At 34.4% G+C, this 25,694-nt stretch overlaps 1 protein-coding gene across 1 annotated transcript in view; it reads left to right on the top strand.

The window, feature by feature from the left end:
- The first annotated feature begins 536 nt into the window (after positions 1–536).
- abcb7 (ATP-binding cassette, sub-family B (MDR/TAP), member 7) overlaps positions 537–25,694 on the top strand; it is a 78,954-nt gene continuing 53,796 nt past the window's right edge. The window contains exons 1-6 of the mRNA XM_056472403.1: positions 537–708; positions 6,987–7,067; positions 7,192–7,266; positions 12,870–12,989; positions 16,644–16,776; positions 22,895–23,163. Coding sequence (XP_056328378.1) covers positions 559–708; positions 6,987–7,067; positions 7,192–7,266; positions 12,870–12,989; positions 16,644–16,776; positions 22,895–23,163 — 828 coding nt within the window. The 5' untranslated portion in view covers positions 537–558. The remainder of the gene's footprint in view (positions 709–6,986; positions 7,068–7,191; positions 7,267–12,869; positions 12,990–16,643; positions 16,777–22,894; positions 23,164–25,694) is intronic.

A 25,694-nucleotide genomic window follows, 5' to 3' on the forward strand; every position in this document is an offset into this window, starting at 1 on the left:
TACTGTACTGTATATAGGGTTACTTAATTGGGTAAATAGTTGTTGTGTTACCAGTACAACTATGGAGTTGATAATTACAAACAGATTAGTTCAGTAAACTAGTTTACAATAGTATGGTTTAAATCTCACTTACTATAAATTACTATAAATTACTGTTATTTTCACTACATCATTTAGCAACATCAAAAACAAACTAACAAAAAACACATTTGTTCTACAGACCAAGCTACAGACCTCCCATACCGGTGTAATTTGCAACAAATACTGATTGCAAATGAAAAATGGTGTATAAATAGCTGTTGTTTGATTTCTTAAATGTCTTTGAAATTCCAAAATAATTTTATTGACTGTAAGAAATTAATATGTAGGAGTCGCATTTTCGTTTTGAAAAAAAGTTTTTGTTTTATTATCTTATTGTTGTTGATCATGATTATGGATGGTCTGGCTGTTTGTTTTATGTGTTGATGTCTACGAAAGCCTTTGTCGTATTTCTATTGGCTAAACGCCCCTGTACGGAAGTTACGTCCACGTGACGTTCTCTCAACCCTTCAGTTCAGCATGGCGCCGCTCTTGATACCGCTGAAATGTGGATTTCACATGCAAAGGCGCAAATTATCACTGTTGCTTCAGCGGAGCAGCGCTGTTCAAGCATGGCGCTTTCACGACCAAAGAGCGGCTAATAAACGGAAACAGCGGAACACGTATCTGGTACATTCACCTCTGTCAGACACTTTAGGACACGACACTAGGACAGCACACCGAGATACACACTGAAACTTTAAAAACACAAGAGTTCACCAATGCAGTCTCGCACTATGTAGTGTCACGGACAGTAAAGTAGTGCCATCATCTTTGTTGTTTGCAAGTTGTTGTTTCATAGCGTTAGATGTTAATTATTAAAATAGGGAGTTGACGTTGTTCATCGTGACTAATGGATTTGTCAAAGCTCTGTTGTGTAAATGTGATACCATGGCTGTTGGTCATTTTACAACGTAGTCCTCTTTATTTAGTAAACTCTTTTGCTTGGTGTGGGTTTTTAAATTATACAACTTTTCGCTGTTGAGTGAACTTCTTTTTAATCTGTAGGTCATATGATATAAACACTCAGACATACAGCATATGTGCCTAGATAACACTTAATCCCGCCCTGTTTTCAGCTCATATCAGTGTAACATGTCACAAGACCCCATTTACTCTGGTTTCTGTGCCACAAACAGTTTCTCGTTATTACTAGTAGGAGTAGTTTCTTTATTGACCTCAAAAGGAAATTTGTTAATATGTTGCTGAAGGCATGTGATAAATAAACAGTAATAATGATTTAAAACAGTGATAAGAAAATTGTTCAATTTCACTTTGAGGTGACTTATTAATAAAGTAATTTGATATTCATTGGCTGCTAATAAGATTTCACTGTTTAGAATTTGCAAATAATACTTTTTTGAAATTATATTATTAAGGAGAAAGTCTGAATGTGCGAATAAAAAAACAGCTTTACCTCAATCAATTTCACTAATGCTTCTGTCAAAGGTAGAAATTGTGAAAGGACTGTGATGCATCACAATAACTTCCAACAAACAAACAAACTAAAAAATATATATGTTTGCGGTTCTTGCAGATCGCTTAGAGCACTATATATCTCTCTCTCTCCCATCCCACTGTAGCATTTATAATATGAGTAGGATTTTGCTGTTAAAAAAGCCTTTAGAACTAAATTCATTTTTATTTCAGTAAATTTGAGGGATCTGTTCGTTTAGCTGTTTGTAGTTTATTGTGTGTGTGTGTGTGTGTGTGTGTGTGTGTGTGTGTGTTTAGGCTTACTGCTATAATTTGGTAACTTTTGCATAGGCATGGGACGATAGCCGGTTTTAAGATTTTTTTGCGGTTTGGAAAGTCATGGTTTTATAACTGCTAAATTCTCTGTTATATAATTCCTAATGTATTTGTAAGGGTTTTTTAAAATTGATTTTTTAATGTGTTGTAAAGAAATCTGTGTTTTTGAAACTAATGAAGAAAGCAGAAGTCAATTATTTATTTTAATTATTTAGCCTGACGTGTTTACTGCTCCAAAATATTATAAATGTTTCCTATAAAATAAAATACTGTGTTCAATAGGGGAAAAAAGTTTTTTTTTGTTTGTTTTACCCAGACATCAGGGTTCATACAGTCACACAGAAAACCTGGAAAAGTCATGAAATTTTGACATGGCATTTTCCAGTCCTGAAAAAGTTTTGGAAAAACAGAAAAACCCACAAAGTTTTGGGAAAGTCATGGAAATTACTTTAACAAATATCTGTATACTTGAATTAGGGCTGCGCGATATTGGAAAAATCTGACATTACGATATTTTGTATTACTGTGATATATATTGCGATGTGAATACAATTTCACCATATGATTTAACAGGTTTATTTGGATTGATTGGGGGGATTTTGTAGAGGAATGAATTTCGAATAATATAACAAATAAATTACAAGCATAGATAAATAAAATATAGTAAAGATAAAAAAATTATTATAGTTCTCAGGTATTCACTATTCCGGTACAGATATTGAATAATCAACACTACATAGTCTTCATTGTATATTATTTAATCTTTATTAAAGTTACAAAAGATGACTTGTGGCGGGATGTTTTAAACTCTGAAACATTGAAATTTTCACACAGTCACAGGCCTTAAGGTAACAGTTCACTCAAAGATTAAAATGTACTCACTATTTACACACCCTTCACTTGTTTCAATAGTATAGGAGTTATTAAATTGTCTTCTTTTTGTGTTCTATTAAAAAAAGAATGTTTGAAACAAGTGAAGGGTGTAATGAAAGTGGTAAGTAATTTTTGGGTGAACTATCTCTTTAAAAATGCATACAGGTGATAAACTTTTACTCCATTATGATTAAACTCTATATTAAACTATAATCCCAACATTGCTTATCCTGCGATGTGACTATTGTGGATGTACACATTGCGATATCGAGGCTGAAACGATATATTGTGCAGTCCTAACTTGAATATAGGTTAGTTGTCTTTACTTCATTGGCCAAAAACTTGCTCTCACATTGTTAGTGCTGTGTAAGCATGATCAAACTCAATATAAAAACAAATTTAAACAAAATAGATTGTTGCCTGTTCTATGATATGCTGTAATAAATTTGAACGTTGTTTTTCTCATTATTATCATGTATACGTTGACGTTACATGAAACATTACGTCATGAAAATGTACTTGAAAGTTCTGGAAAAGTCATGGAATTTTAGTACTAAAATGTGTATGAACCCTGAGATATTTAAAAAGAACTTATTTTAGAGCAGTAACAACAATACAGTGATACTGTAAAACCGTGGTATTTTTATGCAAGTTTATGATACTGTCAGAAACGTATACCGGCCCATGCCTACTTTTGCATATGAGATCATTAATATATGTGAAACTTGAAGGCTTTTGATACATTTTTACCGTTACATCTCAATCCTTTTAAACTGTCAAACATGGCCAAATACAGCACACAAAAGCATCTAATCTGGCCCAAAGTATGATTCAGGCAATAGTATAAAAGTATTTTGAAAATGTAAAGTAGCCTTGTTTTAATACTGTACAAGCAAAATTCTTGTCTTGTTTGCAAGCGATCTCTGTAGGTAGAACTCCATTAGAGTTTAGTTAGACTAGACATAGACAGTATGTAGTTTAAAAGACAACTGGTCAAATGTTTTCTGAAGTCGCTAGCTCATATCAGATATTGACAAAGATTTTTCTGTATGGATGGTTTGTCTGTAAACATATCTGTGCAGTGTAGTATTGCTCTCATACTAGAGCAGAAAAACACACAAATGCTTAGACAAAGGTCTTGTCATTTAATACTTGTCAGAAATAATGTACAGTATAGAATATAAAGTCATGGTGCAGTGGAAAAATAATTAATATTGTGTATGACTCCCACTATCAGCTTAGAGGACTGCATCCATACATCTCTGCAATGACTCAAATAACTTATTAATAAAGTCATCTGGAATGGCAAAGAAAGCGTTGTTGCAGGTAAGGCTGCACGATTTTGGCTAAAACGTGAATCATGATTTTTTTTTTTGGTTAAAATCAAGATCACGATTCTTTAGATGTAAAATATGAGTAGCCTATTTTTATTGTTAATTTTCAAACATATCTTCACTTTGGAATTATTAGGCTCTATCTGCGTTCTGAATGATTTTGAGATATTGAGCTTCAAAGTTTTTGCAATCCATATAGCAAACGGTATGTGTGTAACATTTTTTTTAAGTCTTAAAATGTAAACAACTTATAAAAAACATCCTATATTATAAATAAGTTGTCATTTAATAAGAATGTGTCAATAACTCAATTTTGACAATGTCAGAAAAAAACTTATAATTCTAAGGTGACGATATGGTAAAACAACAATAATATTAGGCCTATGTGTAGGTCTACTGTTGTTTAAAATGCTCAATTTTGTACAGTCATTATGGTGGATTTGAACAGAGTTTCAATATGTCCTGTTTGTTAATTCACCGTAAAATGATGATATGATCATTTAAATGATGTGCGGCCAGTTTCATTTTCATTTCCGAGTGCGGCTCATTGCTGCAGTCATTGTGATTAAAAAACACACGCATGCAAATCATTCTTTCTGCGCGGCACTCAAAAGATCACTCTGTGCAACAAACTGAATGTTATTTATTACTTTATTACCTGTTATTCACTGCCTACGCAGGTTCTGTTCACTAAAGTAGCCGTCATTGTTGTGCACGCGCGCATTCTCAGCAGTAAACAAACAGCCTCTCCGTCAGCTCACGTTTGATTTCGCCGCCGCGAATAAATATTACATAAAGACAGAAATGACATTTCTGGGTGAATTATACCTTATAAATACAGTATGTGACACTTTTAATGCCATTTGAAGGTGTTAATGTTCCTGTGAAGACTTGTGTGGCCGCCTTTATGCTTCTCTCCTGACCTTGAAAATTTAATTGGCTGAATCGTAGAAAAGCTGAATTAAGATTGTGTGTAGGGTCGATTAATCTTTTTTCGATTAATCGTGCTGCCCTACTTGCTGGACTCCCAGAGTTCATCAAGATTCTTTGGATACATCTTCAATGCCTCTTCCATATAACCCCAGACATGCTCAATAATGTTCATATCTGGTGACTGGGCTGGTCAATCCTGGAAAGAAAAAGCAGAACATTTCTGATTAGTCATTTAAGACATACTGAAAAAACTGCTGTGTATTCATGTAAACAGTCAGCCATGACTAAAGCAACTCAGGTGCTTATTATTTGTGGATAAGGTCTTTAAACAACAACAGCAGCACTGTTTATCACAGAAATACTGGGATAACAGGTAATACTTTGGATAGAAACAATCTGCATGTCATGCATGCCCTGTTGCAAACGAGATACTGGATGCGAGTATGAACTGCTGGAAGAGTGTTGTTTGATGGAATTTGATACCGCACACTGTATAGGAAAAAAGACCTCCGCATTTCGTGATGCAGGTGTCTGTGGTTCTTCACTGACTCAGTGGGTGCAGAGAATAGTGTCAAACAGTTGTGTGTGTGAAATATCCTGTCGCAAAATGCGACAAATCCTACTCGACGGTATTAGTTTGATTAAGGTGTTTACATGTCTATGCTTCACTTCAATAATGTCACTAAAATAGAAACAGTCCATGGGTCTTAATTTGATTTTTGTTTAGTTCGATTATGACTTCAGTCAGATTAAGGTAATCAAAAATCACTATTTACACGGTAGACTCTTAATCAGAGTATTGTCATAATTGTATTTAAATTGGATTATTGGTGTCCATGTAAACAAACTAAAGAGAAATCAGTTTAAGACGTGTGGAGTATGCCAATTTTAGTCGCATTATTGAAGTGCAGTACAGACATGTAAACACAGCGATCAAACTATTACTTGGACTATTCACCGCGTTTTACAACTGGATAGTTCATACACACTATTTCATGCTGTTTGACACTATTCTCTGCACCTACCGATTTAGTGAAGACCACAGACACCTGCCTTGCGAAATGCAGTGTTTTTTTTTCTCCCATTCGGCGTGCAGTATCAAATTCCATTAAAACAACACTCTTTCAGCAGTTCATAGTTGCATCCAATATCTCGTTTGTCACGGAGGCATGCATAAAATGTTCCTAAATGAAAGTGAAAGTGCCAAACTGCAGTGCAAACAAATTAAAAATGAAACACCCGAAATTACATGAAACTCTGGAGAAAATGTGAATAGCGCACTGACAATAACGTTAATCGAATAATGTGCTATAACATGTAAAACAAGATCATGAAAGGAACATTCAAAAAGCAACTCATGTAAACACCTTAATCATATCATTGTCTTATTCAGATTAAGGCAAATAATTTGATTACTGATGTCCATGTAAACGTAGTCACTGATGTCTATGACTGGATCAATCACCTTTTGAAAGCAGCTTGATGCTACAAATTAAGGTTATAGCAATTAAATTTTTGCGCAAATAGGTGGTGACGTGCAGCCATTAAAATGTGTTTGTCACTACAATCCTTTTTCTAAGAGATTCTAAAAAAATGCTGCTTTATTCAGTAATGAAAGTAAGTCTTTGAGTTTTTTAATCATTCAAATCGATATTTTAAAATGTATAATATAGTGTAATAAGAAGTATTATATGAAATATTTATATACTTTCAGATACTTAGCAATTATTCAGGACCTTCATTGTAAGCGAATGAACAGTGAATACAGGCTTTAAATGTGCTTATAATGTGAGTAAGGTGAAGTAGAGGCATCTTATTGATTTCCATTTAACAGGCTTTTCATTGACTGTGAAGGTCTGATAGCAAACAGATTTATACCTCAGGGTGAACGAGATGGATCTATGCAGAAACATCTTTCAAAGAAGCTTTTTTGTACAGTATATTGCAGATTTGAAAATGACATAAAGCAGGTAAACCTTATACCTCACATCTCATGTTTTTTCCACTCTTATTCAGTTGTCAGATCCAAGCAGAGAGTCCTCAACATGGGCCAACAACAGAGGCCAGAACAGCCAACAGATCTTAGAAGCTGTCAAAGTAAGTGGCATTCAAATCCAAAATGTAAAGACAGTGTTCTTGATATATTTTAATGAAATGGATTAAGCATAGATCACTCTATATATAACATGCAAAAATCTGAAAAGGTTTTTGTTTCTTCTAGCATTTACATCTTCAAGAGAGGCAGTGCTGGCATGGACACGCAGGTGGTGGGCTCAGTGCAGATCCCAAAAATGTGGTGAGGTTTTTCATTTATTTATTTATTTATTTATAACTTGTATGGTAGAGCATCAGTCCATATTGGTAATTTTGAACTAAAATGTTATGTTTATATTATCTCATATGATGTTAATTTCAAACAGCACAAAGTCTTAAAGGGCCATTAAACCCCCCCCCCCCCCTGTCTCAGCAGGGTGTTTTTACACCTCTAGCTTGAAAAAAGTCAGGAAAGTGGGTGAGTCCAGCTTTATATAGGTGGGAGCGTTGAGTGGCGAAAGAGGGAAGCATTTGCATGAAAAGGAGAGTTTCAGTATGTGTACGTGCTGATTTTCACAGTGGCAACACAGACGCAGGGGAGATAGACAGTGACTACGTTTACATGGACATCAGTAATAACAGTAATTGTTTGTGAAATTTATGTGTCCTAATAGTCTTTTTAGCAACATGGGGCACATATGTAAAGCCAGGTTTATATTTGACGTGTCTGCTAGTTCGCTTGAGTGCACGTGGCGAATGTGACGTCATCGCAGAGGTTCGGTTTGGGTGAGTCCGACATGCCTTTTTTTTATAACTCAAACGAACAGTTGCATTTGATTTGAGCTGAAAATGAAACGCTTTGAAACAGGTACGCATTTTGCCTGAAACAGGTACGCATCTAACAGAGATCTTTATGATCCAAGATGTGTGAATTGTAGAGCGGGCTAAATCTAAAAAAAACATCTGTATTTTTTAGTAAATGTACTTTTTTTTAAAAACGTTTTTGCTAAATACATTTGTAGAGCAACCCATGTTCTGTTGTCATTAATATTTTAATAAAATTTAATTGGTAAAACTGGCCGAGATATAAACAAAAGCAAGTGATGCATCAAAGTTTGATTAAAAAAATCTTGAATGGTTATAAAAATCTTTATAATCATTAAAATAATTTATAAAAATAATATAAAAATTATTATTTAAAAAATATTGAATGATATTAATGATATGATGTAGTTCCGGAAAATTTCTACTACTATTTATCTGTCTGACTTTACAGTCAGTTTCTTTCGTCTGCCCCCTGTCGTTTAAAAGAATATTACAACGGTGAACGCAGCAAGTATAAAAGACTCGTCCCTTTCGCGAGGTGCGCGCGCAGTCAGCGGAGGTTAGCGATGCGGCCCAAGGCGAAAGTATAAATCCAGCTTAACTGTCAACATCTCAAAAAATGTATTTTGGTGTTTCATGACCCTTTAACACATCATTCAGTTCAAGGTTCAAGACACCCTGGAGTACTTTTTTTGAGATTTTAACAGATTTGTGTGTGTTGAGCATCAGTTAAATCAATGTTAGCACCTGTTAGCTTTAATTGTGGAGAAAACGTGACGCAGCACGAATCTGCTTGTGGAGTGATGACGCATCGGTTTCTCATTATTATTCATAGTGGAGTTTTATTATCCTATGAGAGAAGACCCTGCTTTTTAATTATTCATGAAAGCGCACGTGCTTTCCGAAGGCAAGGCAGACCTGCCAAGCTGTGAAGACCCAATGACTGGGTGAGAGCGCGTCTGCACGGCACGGGTCGTATGTGTTTGTTTCTATGATCCACGAGGTTTGTTGCATGTTTTTCCCTGCAATTCTCTCTGGGCCGATAGTTTGCAGCAACCATTTTTTCGGGTGAGCTGTACTTGAATGGTGGATTTGTCTTTTATCAGTTGAGTTTGTTACCGTTAAGACATATCACCAAATCCATGCTGCTGTGTTTGTCATATGTTTTAAATCCTCCAGATTACCAGCAGGGCTAATGGTTGAAATAGATATGGCAAGAGACCTGCTGCACTGCTATCCACGGTGTCTGTGTTCAGACCCAGGGATTAAGGAGGATAGATATCCTCTTCATTTATATTGTTTATATAAACACGATTATCTTTATGATGATATAACAAATTGTGGTTATGTGTATATGAAATTACAACTAACATGCAGTATGTAGCAGGGCATTAAGTTACTTACTGTTTATTTCTTTGCATTTTAACTTTGTAAACTATCATGGTCTCATGGTTTGTGTCTGATTTTGTGAGCTAACTGACAACAGTTGTTCACTCCCCTCTTTCTCCCCTGCTCTGTCAGCCACGCCCAGTCCTCCCTCTTCTTGCAGCACTTTACGCCCATTATGAATCATTTTTTGAAAAAATTCTGATGTAGACTTGAACCGAACGTGGGGGGTTTCACGACCCTTTAAATAAAATACATTTTTTGGGTTCGTGCGGGAAACTGGACTGCTTTTAAAGACTGCAGAAGGCTGTTTTTATGAAATGAACTCACTCAAGGAGATATTCAGCAAAGTGTCACCAGGATTTTTTAAAATCAAATAATAATGTTAAACATAGATTCTAATTTATGTATTAATTTGTTTGTTTGTGGTTTTTAATTGTATATTTATTATTAATGAAATGTTTTTGCCATGAAAATAGCCATTGTTGCTGACATGGCAATAAAAAAATGTTATGTGGAGCATGGTATTTCCAACTTTTCATCAAAATATAGTAATTAACTATCTTCTTTTTTTCAACTAGATTTTGATAATATTGTAGAATGTAATGTGCTGTGGAATATGGAACATCCACAGCTCTAAACAAGTTATTATTATTTAATCTTAAAAATTTTGGAACTGTTGGAAAAAAATGAGAACTTTGCTTTGAGAACAAGTAAAATTTCCATTTACACTGCAGATCTTGATGATCAATTCTGATTTTGTGACGATTCGATTTTTATTATTTTTTTTTTGCTGACCTGCTTATCAACTTTTAAAAGTGACTCGTATCCAATTGTCTGCGTTTACACTGCACCAGGATCATGAAAAAAAGAGCGGGCGCTCACTGACTGCTGATAACAAAAAAGCACTCTTTTTCTCCATTCCTGTATTTAATCTGTTCCCAGTGATTCTTTTTTTGAATTCTTTTTTACAAGCAGTTTTATTGTAGTTTATGACAGAAAAGTTCTCATTTGGCCATCTCCTTTTAATCTAGACTTTTTTTAAACCAGTAAGCATCTTAATGTAATGTCTATGACATGATTTATGCACGTGATGTATGCAACAGTTTTATACATTGTTTACGTGGCGGATGTTGCACGGTTTGAGACTCTGCTGAAGTCTGTTCCAAAATAAATTGTCAGACTTGACGTCATTCATTCTATGGTTTTTAATGATGACTCTCAATGGCAGGTGAAAATACGATCTACCTGCTTACTTCAGGGCATGGATCCAATTCATATCAGAAAAAATTCCACATATGAACAAGAGCTGAATCTAATTTGAGTAAATCGGAATCCATGTGATTTTTTTTTTCCTGCTTACACGTACATGGGCTGAATCCAATCCGTGCCACATGGGAGAAAAAAAAATCAGAATTGAGTCACTTGAACCATTCAATGTAAATGCAGTCTTGTAAATGAAGTCTGCGGTCTGCAAGTTTAACATGTCTGAATCAAGTCTGATTTGAGGGCTGTATTATGTTATATTATATTTTATATAGGGACAGTGTATAGAAAACGTGCATGACTAGTTTTACTTGAAAATCTTGTTTTAGGGTCTTGAATTGATCCTGATGTTTCACCTACCCTGACCAACTTGAAAGTGTCACACAAAAACAAAGGCACAGTCATTGGGACCCTGCATTAAGCATTTGCATCACTTTGGCTCAGCCCGTGCTCAGGAAGTCAATTGGTTTTATTTCTCTCACACCTGGGCTGCTATAGTTTTGAATAAAATAATATAATTAAAAACCAAAAAACATAACTTTATAATTTATAATATATATAATATAATTATATTTTGTAATATATATATTTTTTACATTTAATAAATGCCGCATTGAAGAACAGAATAATTTTATTTAAAGTATTAAATAAAATTAATAATAAAAAAATATATATGACCTCAAACTTTTGACCGGTAGTGTATTTCACTGTTAATTTGAAGCTAGATTATATAAATGTATATTTCCACAGAACTTAATAATTATAATACAGTGTATTATAGCATTTTAATTATTCTCACATGATAGCTTCAAGTTTTTGTGCATGTTTTAATTTGCACAATAATAAGTTGTGCAATGTTTTGTTGTTAATAATTGAATTTCTTAAAACTGTTGAAATTATTGTATGTGTTATGAACTATTTTTCTAGTCATAATCATTTATTACTTCGGCTTAGTGCTTGATTTATCAGGGGTCGCCATTGTGGATTGAACCACCATTTACTCTGTCAAATGTTTTATGTGGCAGGCGCATAATTATGTATTATTAAAAATTATAACAAAAAAGTAATAAAATATAATCCTTTAACCCTTCAAGAGGTGGAAAGTTTGCACACTATAATTTATTCCAAGCTTACATATTTCTGACACAGAATAAGACATTTTTAAATAATCTTAGTTATTTTTATTCTATTAAAGTAAATGATTACCATGTAATAAAATATTTAATTGTTTGTTTAACAGAAAAAACAAACCAGCTAACAAACAAAAACAGTTGTAAATAGGCCTGTCCAATACATAGAAAAACAGATTCAGATTTGATTTTGTCCTCCATCAATTAGGGCTGCACAATATATGGTTTCAGAATCGATATCGCAATGTGACATTGCAATAGTCACATTGCAAGCATATGCAATGTTTAATCTGGATTATAATTTATGATTTTGCAAGTGTTTTTTGAGGCCTGTGACAGTGTAAAGGTTTTAAAAGCATTCAGGCCTAAGAAATTGTACCATTTGTAACTTTAACAAATCAGTAACGATTCATTTTATTGAATTGTTTAAAAAACGAAGACTGTGCGGGATTATTTTACATTTGATTATTCAACTACTGTATACTTAAATACAGTTCGACTCCTTGGAAAACAATAGTATCTAGTTGTTAGTTAGTTAGTATCAGTTGTATCTTTTTCTTTATTGAATTTATCTATGCTTGTAGATTGTTTATTATATTTTCTGCTCTCATATACAGGAGACAATCAACCCAATTAATCTAAAATGATATATTCTTTCCAAATAGTTATTCAACTCATCTAGTGAAATTATATTCATATCGCAATATATATATAGCAGAATAAAAAAAATCGCAATGTTAGATTTTTTCAATATCGTGCAGCCCTACCAACAATTACCAAAATACAGTAATGGAGATAAAACGGTTATTGCGAAACAAAGTTACTGCAGCAAAGACTGTGGTCTTTGTCTTGGTGAATTGTATAAAAAGTTTGCATATAATTGGCAAATGTGGACATGGGATAGCTTAGTTGTTTTATTGTGATCTGGTTTTGTACAGTGATGCTCTCCTGCAGTGTAGATGCGTTTGGTAGTGTTGTAGGTTTACAAAGGGAATTGTTGATTTCTGCTGCCCCCTACTGGTAATGAATGACACAGCCAGTATCATTTATAGCTTCAGCTTTTCAAAATGAATTAATATTGCTGCTAAAGCTTAGGATGTTGTTTCTGCTCAGCAACATGTTGGTTTTTGGTGTTGAAAATGATCTAAAACTATTTCATGTTTTTGTGTGTCTCTCTGTCTATCTGTATATCTGTCTATCTTGTCATTCAGTCTAATTTATCTGTGAATTGTTTACTCATTTATTTCTATTTCACTAGCTGAAGGAAGTGAATTCATCAAAAATTCTTGGAGCTATGTTTACATACGTTTGGCCCAAGGACAGACCAGACCTCCGGGCTCGTGTGGTCATATCTCTGAGTCTGCTTGCTGGAGCTAAGGTACGTTTTTATTATGCTACCAAAATATAATTTAATGATACATTTGTGCAATTAATTAAAAATCGATTAATATTTTTTTTCCTTTCTTCCGTCACATCATGGGCATTGCTTGTGTGTTGAGCCTATTTGGCTTATTCAGAACTCAAGTGGCTATGCCTGTCTATGTAATACAGTAGAATGCTGCTAGATTAGATTAGTACAACCTTACCATATTAGTCAAACATTTTTAAGTGTTATTAATTTAAAAATATTCCATAAAAATATATTATTAGTAGCGATGGTCCGATCAGTTTTTTTGCTGCTGATACTGAGTGCCAATTCCTTGTCATGGTGATCGGCCGATGCGGAGTACCGATTCTCATGCATCAAGCTTTATAATGCATACAGCACATTTCACATCTCAGTGTGATACTTAAGTGGAGATCTCTCCTTAAGAGAATAAATGAAGGATGTTGCATATAATCCCTTAAACACATCTCTTATAACCATTTAGTATGGACTTGTATGATCAGACGCAGGTTTACAGAATATAAACTATATATATATGTATATATATATATATATATATATATATATATATATATATATGTGTATTCATTGTTTATTGTCTCTTATTGCTCAGAAGAAAACTTTGTGCACACTAGAAGCATCCTTTCAAGTATTGAAGGTCAATTCTGTCAATGGTGGTTTTGTTCAAATCACAGAACATAAAGATTCGAACAATACCAAACCAGCAAGACACCACAACGTTGCTATGTTACCATAGAATTATCCATCACTTTAATTGGAAGTGAATTCTGGTCTGTAAACATTCAAAAATATATAATATTTCACATGATTAATTCATGGATTCAGACGATACTCCGTAAACGGTTTCGTTTATATGTGACAGTTGTTTCGTGGCACAAAAATAAACATGGAGAGAATCTTTATTAACTATTAATAACTCCTCACAAACAGGTTTTGTTTGTCTCATGCAGCACATGTGATGAAATTGGTAAGGAAAACCAGTTTAAAAGTATTTGCCTCCTGACTGTCCTCTTGCAAAAGGGCATTGCTATGGATGCCTGCTGTTTGAAAGGGAAATTATCTCTGAGGTGTTGGCAGCTCATTTTTATCTTCCACAAATGAACCTTCACTGCAGTAATTAGTATGTTATGGATCCCTGCTTTGCTTTGCAGTGACATTGCTTCCTTTCAAAAACGGCATGACTTTCTTTTTTATGCAGAAAGCACAAGAAAAGGGACATGTCAAAAATGTCCTTAAATTAAAAGTTGTCTGTATTTATTGTAGTTTGGACTCTGCCCCTCTTCACAGTGTGTTTGTTGTCCAGGACTTATAATTTTGTCATACAACTTTGGAGATTCAGATAAGTAAATAATGAGATAGTTTTTCCTGCTGTAGAAGAGAATCTGTATTGAAGACTACATTCAAACATTTTAGGATTAATTAATATGTTTTGATTTCAAATTCTGAATCTTCTGTTTGTATGTGTGTGTGTGTATGTATATATGTATGTATGTAAACAAAATTTGATTATAAAATTAATAAATATATTTGATAATGTGAAGTATTAAGTATATTTTACATAAATTAAAAAAAAATCATTTTATTATTAAACAATTTTTTAAAATGTATTTTAGTTATTTCTTCTCTTTTTACAACTTTTTTTTTAGATTGACGGAAAATCAATTAATACTTTTAAGTGAAACTTATTTTTAAATTAAATCAAAATAAGAAATTTCGGTAACACTTAAAGCAACAATTCAAAACAAATAATACTGGTTTAGTACCTGCCTATTAATAAAATATTAAGTGCCCTATTTTAACAATCTAGGCACAAAGTCTTAAGCACATGGCGCTAAAGCATTTAAGAGCATGTCCTTATACACTTTTGCTGTTTTAAAGATGGAAAAATGGTCTTACAGGGTTGTGCTTATTCTCTTAATGAGTTATGTGTGTGATTTGAGCATAACATGCATTAAACCAATCAGTCTCATCTTGCATTCCCTTTAAGAGTCAGTTGCGTTGCGCTATGGAGCATTTGCTATTTACATGGCTGACTTTGTAAGTGTAAAAACTGAGCACTTCACTAGCAAGAAAACAATTAAACAGACCATCTGCAGCGCAAGGATAAAGAACGATCCTTCTCCATTTGGCCTCTTTACTTTCTCTTTACTTTTGCTCTTTACTTTACTTTTGTGGATAAGGAAACGGTGTTGTACTCATTCCACTGAAGACATCCATTAGCCTACATATTTAATTTCGTTTGTTAAGCGCAGATTTGTTTCAAAACCATTTAAAAATTCAGTTCTAATTTTCAGCAAATGAATAAATGATGAATAATCATTAAATAATGAATGAATGAATAATAACAAAGTGTGGTCAAAATACTGGGTTATATCCAAACACGTCGTATTCTTATGCCCCATATGGTGATGCAGACGTCTCCAAAACAAATTTAAACTTAGTGAATAAATATGCATTTATTAAATACTACTAGCAATAATAATAATAATGTCATACAAATGCAAATTCTCATGAATAAATAAAAAAAAAAACCTGACATGAATTTTAATGCTTTGTTTTTTTTTTTTTTCATATGTGAAGATTTTTGTGTATTGCTGTAGGTCCTGTGTGTATTAAGCAATGTGTAAGTGTTTTGGACTTTTTTTTCATAGGTGCTTAACTGCGCTCTGCATGCGTTTGACTTTAGATTAACTTTTAGTTGGTCAATGGCGCAGTCTATTTCAGTTCCTCAAAATAGTAAAGCACCTTAACACACCTCCTTTATAGACCACAAAGTGGTGCAAATGAATTTGCTATTTAAACAACGTGGTGCAAAACGTGAAAATTATATAATATTTATAATTAAATGCGCTGGTCTGAAAATAGCAACAAATCATACTGTACACTTTTTGCACCTTATTGTGCCGAGTGTATGATAGGGCCCTAATAGTTTTACCGCTCAAAGTATGATTATATTTTTCTACCCAATAACTAGGCCCACACGTAATCTGCACGCACATAATTTCCGCAAATTTTTAGCCCATCATTGATTGTTTTTTTTACTTGTGTAAATGTGTGTAAATTTATATTTATTCAGTTTAAATTAATTTCAGTAATAGTATAAAAGCCTTAATATCTAAGACATAAACGTGTTGTAAGTAATACAACAAAATTTGTTGTATAAAAGACACAATTCAAAATATTTTATTGCTCTTTTCAGGGTGAAATCTGACCAGGACATGTTCTTGACAGGTTTTGAAATGTTCCTCCTTGAGGTGAATTGTTGTATGGTGTAGAATTGTGCAATTCTCCTAATATGAGTCACATTTGATGAAACTGGAGAGCAAAAGCGGGGACATATTCAGGGGAAATGTCGCCCCGGCTAATGTGCTGCTGTTTATTGGCACAACCCAGCAGCTGTCCGCGAGCTTTTAATTAGCTTTAATAACCATTTCAGTTCCATTAGTGGATGCATCAAGCAACTCATTTTCAGATCTGTCTGCGGGAGGACACACACAGACTGCTGTTAATGCAGGGCTGCGGTGCTGAGCTTCTGCCCATCAGTGCACTCAAGAACTTAAAAAAAAAAAAACATTTGGCATGCTCACATCAACCTTTTCTTTTTTTTTCTGTTTTGTCCTCCAGATAACCAACGTGATAGTGCCCTTCATGTTTAAATATGTGGTGGACAGCCTGAACCAGATGTCGGGACACATGTTAAACCTGAGTGATGCGCCAAACACGGTGGTGACCATGGCAACGGCTGTTTTGATTGGCTGTAAGTACTGCCCGCTCCTGTCTTGGCAGGTGTTCGACTTAATTTTGAGGAGCATGCTGCATATTAAGTGCCAACTGACCTTTCCCAAAAAGTTTTGTGTCAATATTGCTTTTTAGATTCCTTGTAATGTGTTTTGTCATGTCATCTGTTGTAGGTGCAAATGCAATTTGGATTTTTAGATTTCATTTGCATGCTAATTTAACCTTAAAATCAAATTCCTTTCTAAAAATAACAATTTATAAGCAAAAAAACCTTTTTAATGAAATCATGCACCAAAGTTTATAATCTTAGTATTAAATATTGTCATTTTTTGGTGCATTTGATAAAATGTCTTTGTTACACATTATTTGTTTACTATATTAATCAAAGTAAATTGTCCGCAATTATATGCAACTAACCATAAACCATAATCATAAATCACCATAGACTTGTTGATCATTATCACTCTACCAGTAGATCCTAAAAATGACAGAAAAATACAGTTGAAGTCAGAATTATTAGCCCTCCTTTGAATTTTCCAAATGATGTTTAACAGAGCAAGGACATTTTCACAATAAATCTGATAATATTTATTCTTCTTATAGTTATATTTATATAATATATATTTAAGTTATATTTGTTTTATTTTGGCCAAAATAAAAGCTTTTTAAAAATGTTTTTAATTGAAAAAAAATCATTTTAAGGTCAATATTATTAGCTCCTTTAAGCTATATATATTGTTTCAATAGTCTACAGAACAAACCATTATTATACAGTAACTTGCCTAATTACTCTAACCTGCCTAGTTAACCTAGTTAAGCCTTTAAATGTCACTTTAAGCTGTATAGAAGTGTCTTGAAAAATATATAGTCAAATATTATTTACTGTCATCAGGGCAAAGATAAAAATAATAAGTTATTAGAAATGAGTTATTATTATGTTATGTTTAGAAATGTATTGAAAAAATCTCTCCATTAAACAGAAATTGGGAAAAAAATAAACGGGGGGAATCAAGTTTTTTGATGGGTAGATCTTGCCTTTCACCAAGGTTAGAAATCTTGGGCTAAAGAACGTTGGTGAACACTGTACTAGAATATATTTTATGACTCTCTATTTAAACAGTTGAGTTTTATCATTTTTAAATCCATTCAGTAAGGCTGGGCGATAAAGCAAAAAAATTATCATGATATAATCTTTTATATCATTCAGAATCAATAATTATAGAATATTTTTTACAATATATTTAGTAATATTAGGATTTTTTTTCATTTACTTAACCTGTTTATTTTAATTTATCAGCATTACTAAGGCAAAAATTTTAAATAGTCAAAAAAAAAAAATAATTTATCTCTTATGATTTATTAAATAAAAAAAACTAATAAAATAAACATATTGTTAAAGAGACTCTTAAACTGGATAAAATAAAATGTTACAAAGTGTGTTCAGTGTTAAAGTGTAAACGCTGAACAATCACAGCAAACTTTAAGGTAGATTAACATCTGTAAGGTGTGAATAATAGTGATGCAATAAACCTCAAACTCTGTAAACAAAACAAATTATGATAGTCAAACCCAAGAAACCAACCATCATTATTCAAATACATATTGCGACATTACAAATTGTGAAGTTGGATGACTACATTACTTCTATGTTAAAAAACAGATGCTGTGTTAGTGGCTGGGATGCACCAGAAAAGAAACCAAAAAGCCACTTTGGCGACATCCTTAAATCCTTTTTTATTTACAATCTCTTCACTGCTGCTAGTCATGGCACTCATTTTCCCTTTGTGTTATTCTGACCAGAGGTGGCGATGACGCAACCCAACCCGGGTCCATTCACATTTTGTGTCTAAAGTGCAAACGTGTGGTTTTCTTTACTATTTTAATGCCCTCTGCGCTCTTGCTCCTCTGGCATCTCTTGTATAGGCGACCATCAACAGTTTTTTCAGAGGATTCAAACCATGTCTGCGGTTACGATACTAGTTTTTTTATGGAGAGTGTTTGAGTGCTTTGTGTTTGTCTGAGGTGATTAGTCTACCATTATTAACAAAATGTGTATATTCCATACAAAGTGTGAAGCAGAATGATCACTTCTACTTGCATGAATCGTGGTGCACTCGCGGCATTCTTAGATGTTTTTCAACTAGGTGTACGTGGATAATGCGAGTATGTCATGTGCGTGTCATTCCCTAATTGTGCACGCTAGCTGCACGACTCGATTGGAATTAACCCTAAGCTTACTGGCATTGGCATGTGCTCAGCAGCCACATTTGAATAAAACTATGTAGCTTCATACCGAAACTTTATACCAAACTTTTTATTGTTATTGACAAAAGTGTTCAGTCAATAAATGTCAATACCGTATCCAGCCAGCACCACCATTCAGCCGTTCTCTAGCTGCGTGACTCGATTGAAAATAACCGTTAGCTTATTGGCATTCCTTCCAAGGCATGTGCTCAGCAGCCACATTTTAATGAAACTAAGTGCTTCATACTGAAATTCATACCAAACTTTTTTAAATTGTTATTGACAATGCTGTTCAGTCAATAAATACCAATACTGTGTTAACGCCCAGCCCTACTGTTCAGCCATTCTCTGGGTTTGGCAGGAGCACTTTTAGCTTAGCTTAGTTTAGCATAGGTCATTGAATCAGATTAGATCATTAGCCTGTCGCTCAAAAATGACCAAAAAGTTTAAAAGATTTTTTTTTTTACTTAAAGCTTAACTCTTCTGTAGTTTCTGTGGTTACACAACATGCACTAAGACTGATGGAAAAATTGCTATTTTCTTGGCTGATTTGGCTAGGAACTATTCTCTTATTCCAGCGTAATAATCAAGGAAATTTGCTGCTGTACCATGACAGCAGCAGACTCAATGAAACAACGCAGCACTTGGACACCTTAATGGGATAGATCATTTACTCATCATTTACTCACCCTTTACTTGTTGTTTGACATTTATTCTTCTGTTTAACACACACAAAAAAAAGATGTTCTGAAGAAAGCTGGAAATCTGTGATCACTGACTTCAATGGTATTTGTTTTACCTACTATGGAAGTCAATGATGGAAGTCAACCAAGTAAATAATGTAGTAAACTTATTTTTTTTGGCTGAACTAACTCTTTAAAGTGTATTTTTATTCTCCAGATTTCCGCAAGTTAGATAAATTTTTTCTATACAACTTTTACGTTAACAGCAGTTTTTCTTTTAATTATCTGATCCGATTTAGGTAAAGTCTTGCTATATTTGCGTAGCACATCAGGCTGAAAGGTTGAATACTGAACATCATATTTTATCAAGCTTATTGACAGGTATTTTCTACACATTGTGGCCAGTGCATTTACTGTCTAAACCCTAAAGGCACTAGGGAATTGGGAATTGAGAGCACTACAGGTTTATGAACATGACAAGCTTTTCCTGACTAATCCAGGCTTATTTATTGTCATAATTTTCATAATTTATTCTACTAAGAGTTTGCTTTTATTGAAGATGTCATTGTGTGGTGTGTGCCGCCGAATGAAGACCAAGTGCATGTTTAAATAAAAATAAATGAAGATAATGACTAATGGTAACTAACCACTTAGCAAGTCATTGTGTCTTAAAGGGAAAATTCACTGTCTTCCCATAACTGCATATTTTAATGAGAGCCATTAGGTTCCTGTGCACACAGACCATTAAATGCTTCTCCGAGCTGCGGCTTGTGTGATTTGTGTGTGCTGCAAGGCAAAGATTATCTGTGCAGAATTTGTGTTGATTGATGGTGTATTAAGGCTCTATTCATACTGTAGCTCAGTATTTGATGCATTAAGAGCGGTTTTGTATTCCACAAGCAAATAAACCCTTAATGGGATGCTCATTTCAACTTCATTTGCAACCTTTATCGATCTCCGTTCTGACGTTTTAGTAATTTGTGGTCAGATGGAAGTTTTAGGGTCGTGCCACCTATATACTGCCCTTATAGCAATGTTTAGACCATTTCAGTGTGGTGATGTCATTGGCCCAAGTACATTCCTTGCTAGTTGTCATAACTGTAACAAGAGGCAATTCAATGATAACATAACACTAAAGCTGCTATCATAAGATTATTTATCAATATGTGGACTTTTTTTGGATTCTCGGAAGCTATGGAAATGAAAAATGTAAAACAGGAAATGCGTTAGGACCATTGTTATTGTTTACATCTCTCAGAATTTATGTAGGACTGACTCCTAGGACTTTGATGAATCACTAACAGCTTGAAAGAGTGTAGCAGAATGAAATGAAAACACAAGGGATCATTAGCAAGTTATGCGAAGGTGATTGTTTGCACATTTTGTCTGTAAACTTTGTTCTGTAACTATTAATATTAGTAGTAGTATTACTAATAATATTAGTAATATAGTAATAGAGACAAGCTATGCAAGATTGTGTTCATAACCACATACGATTAAAGGCCAGGGGATTTTTGGTGATTACACTGTGCAATTTTTGTTTGAATTTGGACAGTTCTTTGAATCAGGGGAAATATCAGCTTTGTCATGTAGTGTTTGTGCAGTGTAAAAGGGGAATTGACAGGCAATTAACTTCTCCCAATCGGCAATATGATGGTCAGATGATTTTTAACATCAAGGATATGAATCTGGCGTCATGGTGGTGCAGTGGGTAGCTTGATCGCCTCACAGCAAGAAGGTCGCTGGTTTGAGCCCTGGCTGGGTCAGTTGGCATTTCTGTGTAGAGTTTGCATGTTTTCCCCGTGTTTGCTTGGGTTTCCTACGGGTCCTCCGCTTTCCCCCACAGTCCAAAGACATGTGGTACAGGTGAATTGAATAAGTTAAATTGGTCGTAGTGTATGTGTGTCAATGCAAGAGTGTATGGGTGTTTCCCAGGGTTGGTTTGTGGCTGGAAGGGCATCCGCTGCATGAAACATATGCTGGATAAGTTGTAAATATTTGTGAGATACAGATCTGATTAGCCCCCCCATACTGAATGTAACCCCAAATCATGATTTTTCCTTCACCAAACTTGATGGATTTCTGTGAGAATCTTGGGTCCTTGTGGGTTCCAGTAGGTCTTCTGCAGTATTTGTGGTGATTTGGATGCAGTTCAACAGTTGGTTCATTGGAAAAATCTACCTTCTGTCACTTCCGAATGATCAACTAGAAGTCAAGTTGTTATTATTTGTTGCTCTTACAACTGGGATTGACGGCAAGACTTTTGCCAGGTAGTGTACACCCTGGGCGTTTAACTGTTGGCCTCCACCTCTGACAGAAAAACCTCACGTTCATACTTTGATTCAGTGCCATAATTGTCTTTCTCTGGACGAGTGCAGCTTTGTGGAAAGCTCTTATATAGAGTTGTTTTGGGCGTCTTTTATTAAAATTACTAACCTGCTGCACTTGGACACTCATTTACAACTTGCCAAATTTACTAACAGAAGTACGAGCGTAAGAACAAACTCAAGTCTATATGCATGTATTGTGAATTAGGTTGACTGTTTTGCAAGAACTTCAAATGTATGTATAAATATGAAAAAATGTATGTATAAATATTAGTGAGTGATACCCATTATTTCTTACGATGTCTAGAACATTTCCTCTACAACAAGCTGTTTTTAACCACTATCATAAACTCTAAATGAACTTCTCATGCCTCAATTTCGCACAAAGTGTACCTTTTAAGGCTCTTGTTACCTTAACGATGTTTATGTTGGTAAGTTGCAGTCCAGTGGGGTCATACATACTCTTGGGTCAGGAAAGTTTAAACTGCATCAAGGTATGATAGGAAGTTGGCTGGTTTGATGAGCTTTAGGTGAAGATGAAAAAAACTCGCAGCACACTGCTGTCATGCAGTCGAGTGTGTGTGTTTCCAACCTCTGACTATATATATCCCCTGCAGCTTATTACTATTTATACAAACGCACATGCTAATAATATGCTGTGTGCTACATTAGGCTCTTCCTTTTATCATTGCCAAGGGTATGAAAGTGCAACAGCAACTGCGTCCAATAATTCATAATATATTGGTCATTTTCTTTGCCATGCACAATGTTTTTTGCTTTTTCTCCTGCATCTATGTAAATGAGTGGCACACACTTTATCTAATCTTTGTTTCCTCTCATTTTAAGTGTTTGTTCTGCTCTTCATTGGGTGTTTGTTTTTTAGATGGTGTCTCCCGCACTGGGGCAGCTCTCTTCAACGAACTGAGAAATGCTGTGTTTGGAAAAGTGGCTCAGAGCTCCATCAGGAGGATAGCCAAGAATGTGTTTCTCCATCTTCATAACCTGGATCTGGGCTTCCACCTGAGCAGGCAGACAGGAGCGCTGTCCAAAGCAATCGACCGCGGCACTCGAGGAATCAGCTTTGTGCTGAGCGCACTGGTCTTTAATCTGGGCCCTACTCTTTTTGAAATGATGCTAGTCAGTGGAATATTGGTAAGTTCTTATGTACTTATATTTTATTACATTTATAAATCCATGAGTAGGCCCACACGGAATCTGCGCGTGCAGAATTCTGCAGATTTTCCGCAGATTTTTAGTCCTTCATTAATTCTGTTTATTTACTTGAGTAAATGTGTGTAAATCTATATTTATTCAGTTTTTAAATTATTTACAGTAATATTATAGACTAATGAAAATGTTCATCTGTACAGTAATATTTTCTATCTTTTACTAGACATATTATATGAGAGACTTGCTTTGTTTACCAACTAAAGTGAATCTAATTGGATTTGCATTTTAAACATTAAATACAAGTTTAAAATGTATTATTTTTCATGTCACATATTAAGGTTTTAGTTATGATTAAATTTCCTTTTAAGTTACTCACCCATAGGTCATTCAAGATGTAGGTGACTTTTTTAGTAGAACATTAAAGAAGATTTTTAGCTGATTATGTGGTCCTTAGTGATACATATAATGGCAGTGAATGATGTTTTTTAGATTAAAAATAAGCACACACAATGAGTCCAAATCTAATTCCAGGCTCCTAATGACACTAGGCATGAGCCGGTATAAGATTCTGATAGTATGATAAACTTGGATAAAAATATCACGGTATCATGGTGTTGTGATTACTGCTCCCAAATATGTTCCCTTTTAAATGTCTAGGGAAAAAAACAACAACTTTTTCCCGATTGAACAAAATATATTTTATTTTAAGAAACATTTAATATATTTTGTAATGGCAGCTTTCGATGTGGAGGGCCCTTTTCTGCTGAACACACTGTTGCTCTAAAAAATGAAGTAAAATATCTATTACAATGTCTAATTAATGTCTTAAACACATTAAAAATTTACGTCATATATCCTGTTGAAATGGTATAACAGAAAATTTTGCCTTTGTGTTTTTGTCACCACAAGTGATTGGAATATGTTTGCACTTGCGCCAAGAACTGTTTAACCAAGCTGTGGAATAAAGCTAATGTTATAAATAGTGTTCAGTTTCTTACAGGAGTGATCTACTGATTTGGACTCATTTGTATGATTTTAAATCTAAAACAACCCATCACCATTGCTATAATGAAGGATCAGCAAAAAACTTTAATCCTAACGTTCTATAAAAGGAAAATCAAAGTCACCTACTGCCTGGATGACCTGTGATTTAGTAAATTAAGGAAATTTTCCTTTTTTTGGGTCAACTATTAACTGCTGTAAGCTGACGTGCATTGTCATAAGTGGCTTGTTGCTTTCATTAAAGGCCCCGTGAAGTGCTTTGAAATATACATTTTTATATAATGCTTGACGTTATCTCAACCGAAACACAAAGAGAGGGTGGGACATAGAGTATCTCCTCCCATTAAAAAAAAAAGCTAATAGTGTTTTATTTTATCACAACTCTGCCAGTAAGAGTGGTTGAGCTCAAGTGCATCAAATGGAAAAGGGTATGTCAGATACTAGAGAGTATTTGATTGGTTATGATGTATGAGGTGATTGGAATAAAACCGCTGATCAATTTGGCAATAAGCGACAAACCACAAGCTTTACATGTCTATATTAGTTTTATATTTTCTAAATGTAAATTTTGGAGCGCACTAAGGCCCAATCCCAGTTCTATTTTTGTAGGCCTACCCCTTCACCTTGGCCCTTGAAACAGAGTGTGAAGGGGAAGGGCTTCAAAATTGACCCCTAAGAAATAGGACAGCACTACAGGACCTGCGCACATCATCATATGTCATCATGAGCTCTTGATTCATATGAGATCCATGATCGCGACTGCTGTTATTAGTCCAGTTGCTTTATTGTTATGGTATTTATCTTCAGAAAATCACTGAAGGCAACGATATCATGTTGTCATAACAAAATGTGGCAATACGATCATAACTGTACTGTGCATTTACACCCTGACCATATTCATCAAAGTAAACACAAGAAAACAACATTAGCGTTACACTAGACACTGTAAAAAGCCCATTCCTAGCCACTAGACTTTTCTGACAGGGTATTCGAGTGTCATTGAGTGACAGAATGTTGTGGGACTACTATACAGGAGTTATTATTAGGGATTATAGATTTACCAAATTTTGTGGTTTTTATTTTAGCGTTTTTTTTAAAGCATGACGGTAAAACATGAACGCCACTATGAATGTGTTAAAACATGCTTGTTTGTTATAAAAATGTTTAATAATGATAAAAAGTTCTAATTTGTGGATCTCCTGACTTCCGGGTGCAGATATACTGCCGCTGTAGATGGTGTATTCTAGGAAATGTCCTTAGCCCTTGGTTTCGAGTGTGGTCCTGAAAAATCTCCCTTTCGAGGGGTATCTAGCCTTTCCCTTTAGCCCTACACCTTCAAGCTTAAGAGAATTGGGACACCCCTACCCCTTCATGTGAATAAACAAAACAAGGGGTAGGGGTAAAGGGCTAAGGGGTAGAATTGGAATTGGTAGAATTTTGATTAAATGATCCTCACTTTCTGTTTACTACTAGTTATAGCACAAAATAAAAATGAATCAACACACTTACTG

The sequence above is a fragment of the Danio aesculapii genome, chromosome 14 (assembly GCF_903798145.1).
Source record: "Danio aesculapii chromosome 14, fDanAes4.1, whole genome shotgun sequence".
In the NCBI taxonomy this organism is placed as follows: Eukaryota; Metazoa; Chordata; class Actinopteri; order Cypriniformes; family Danionidae; genus Danio; species Danio aesculapii.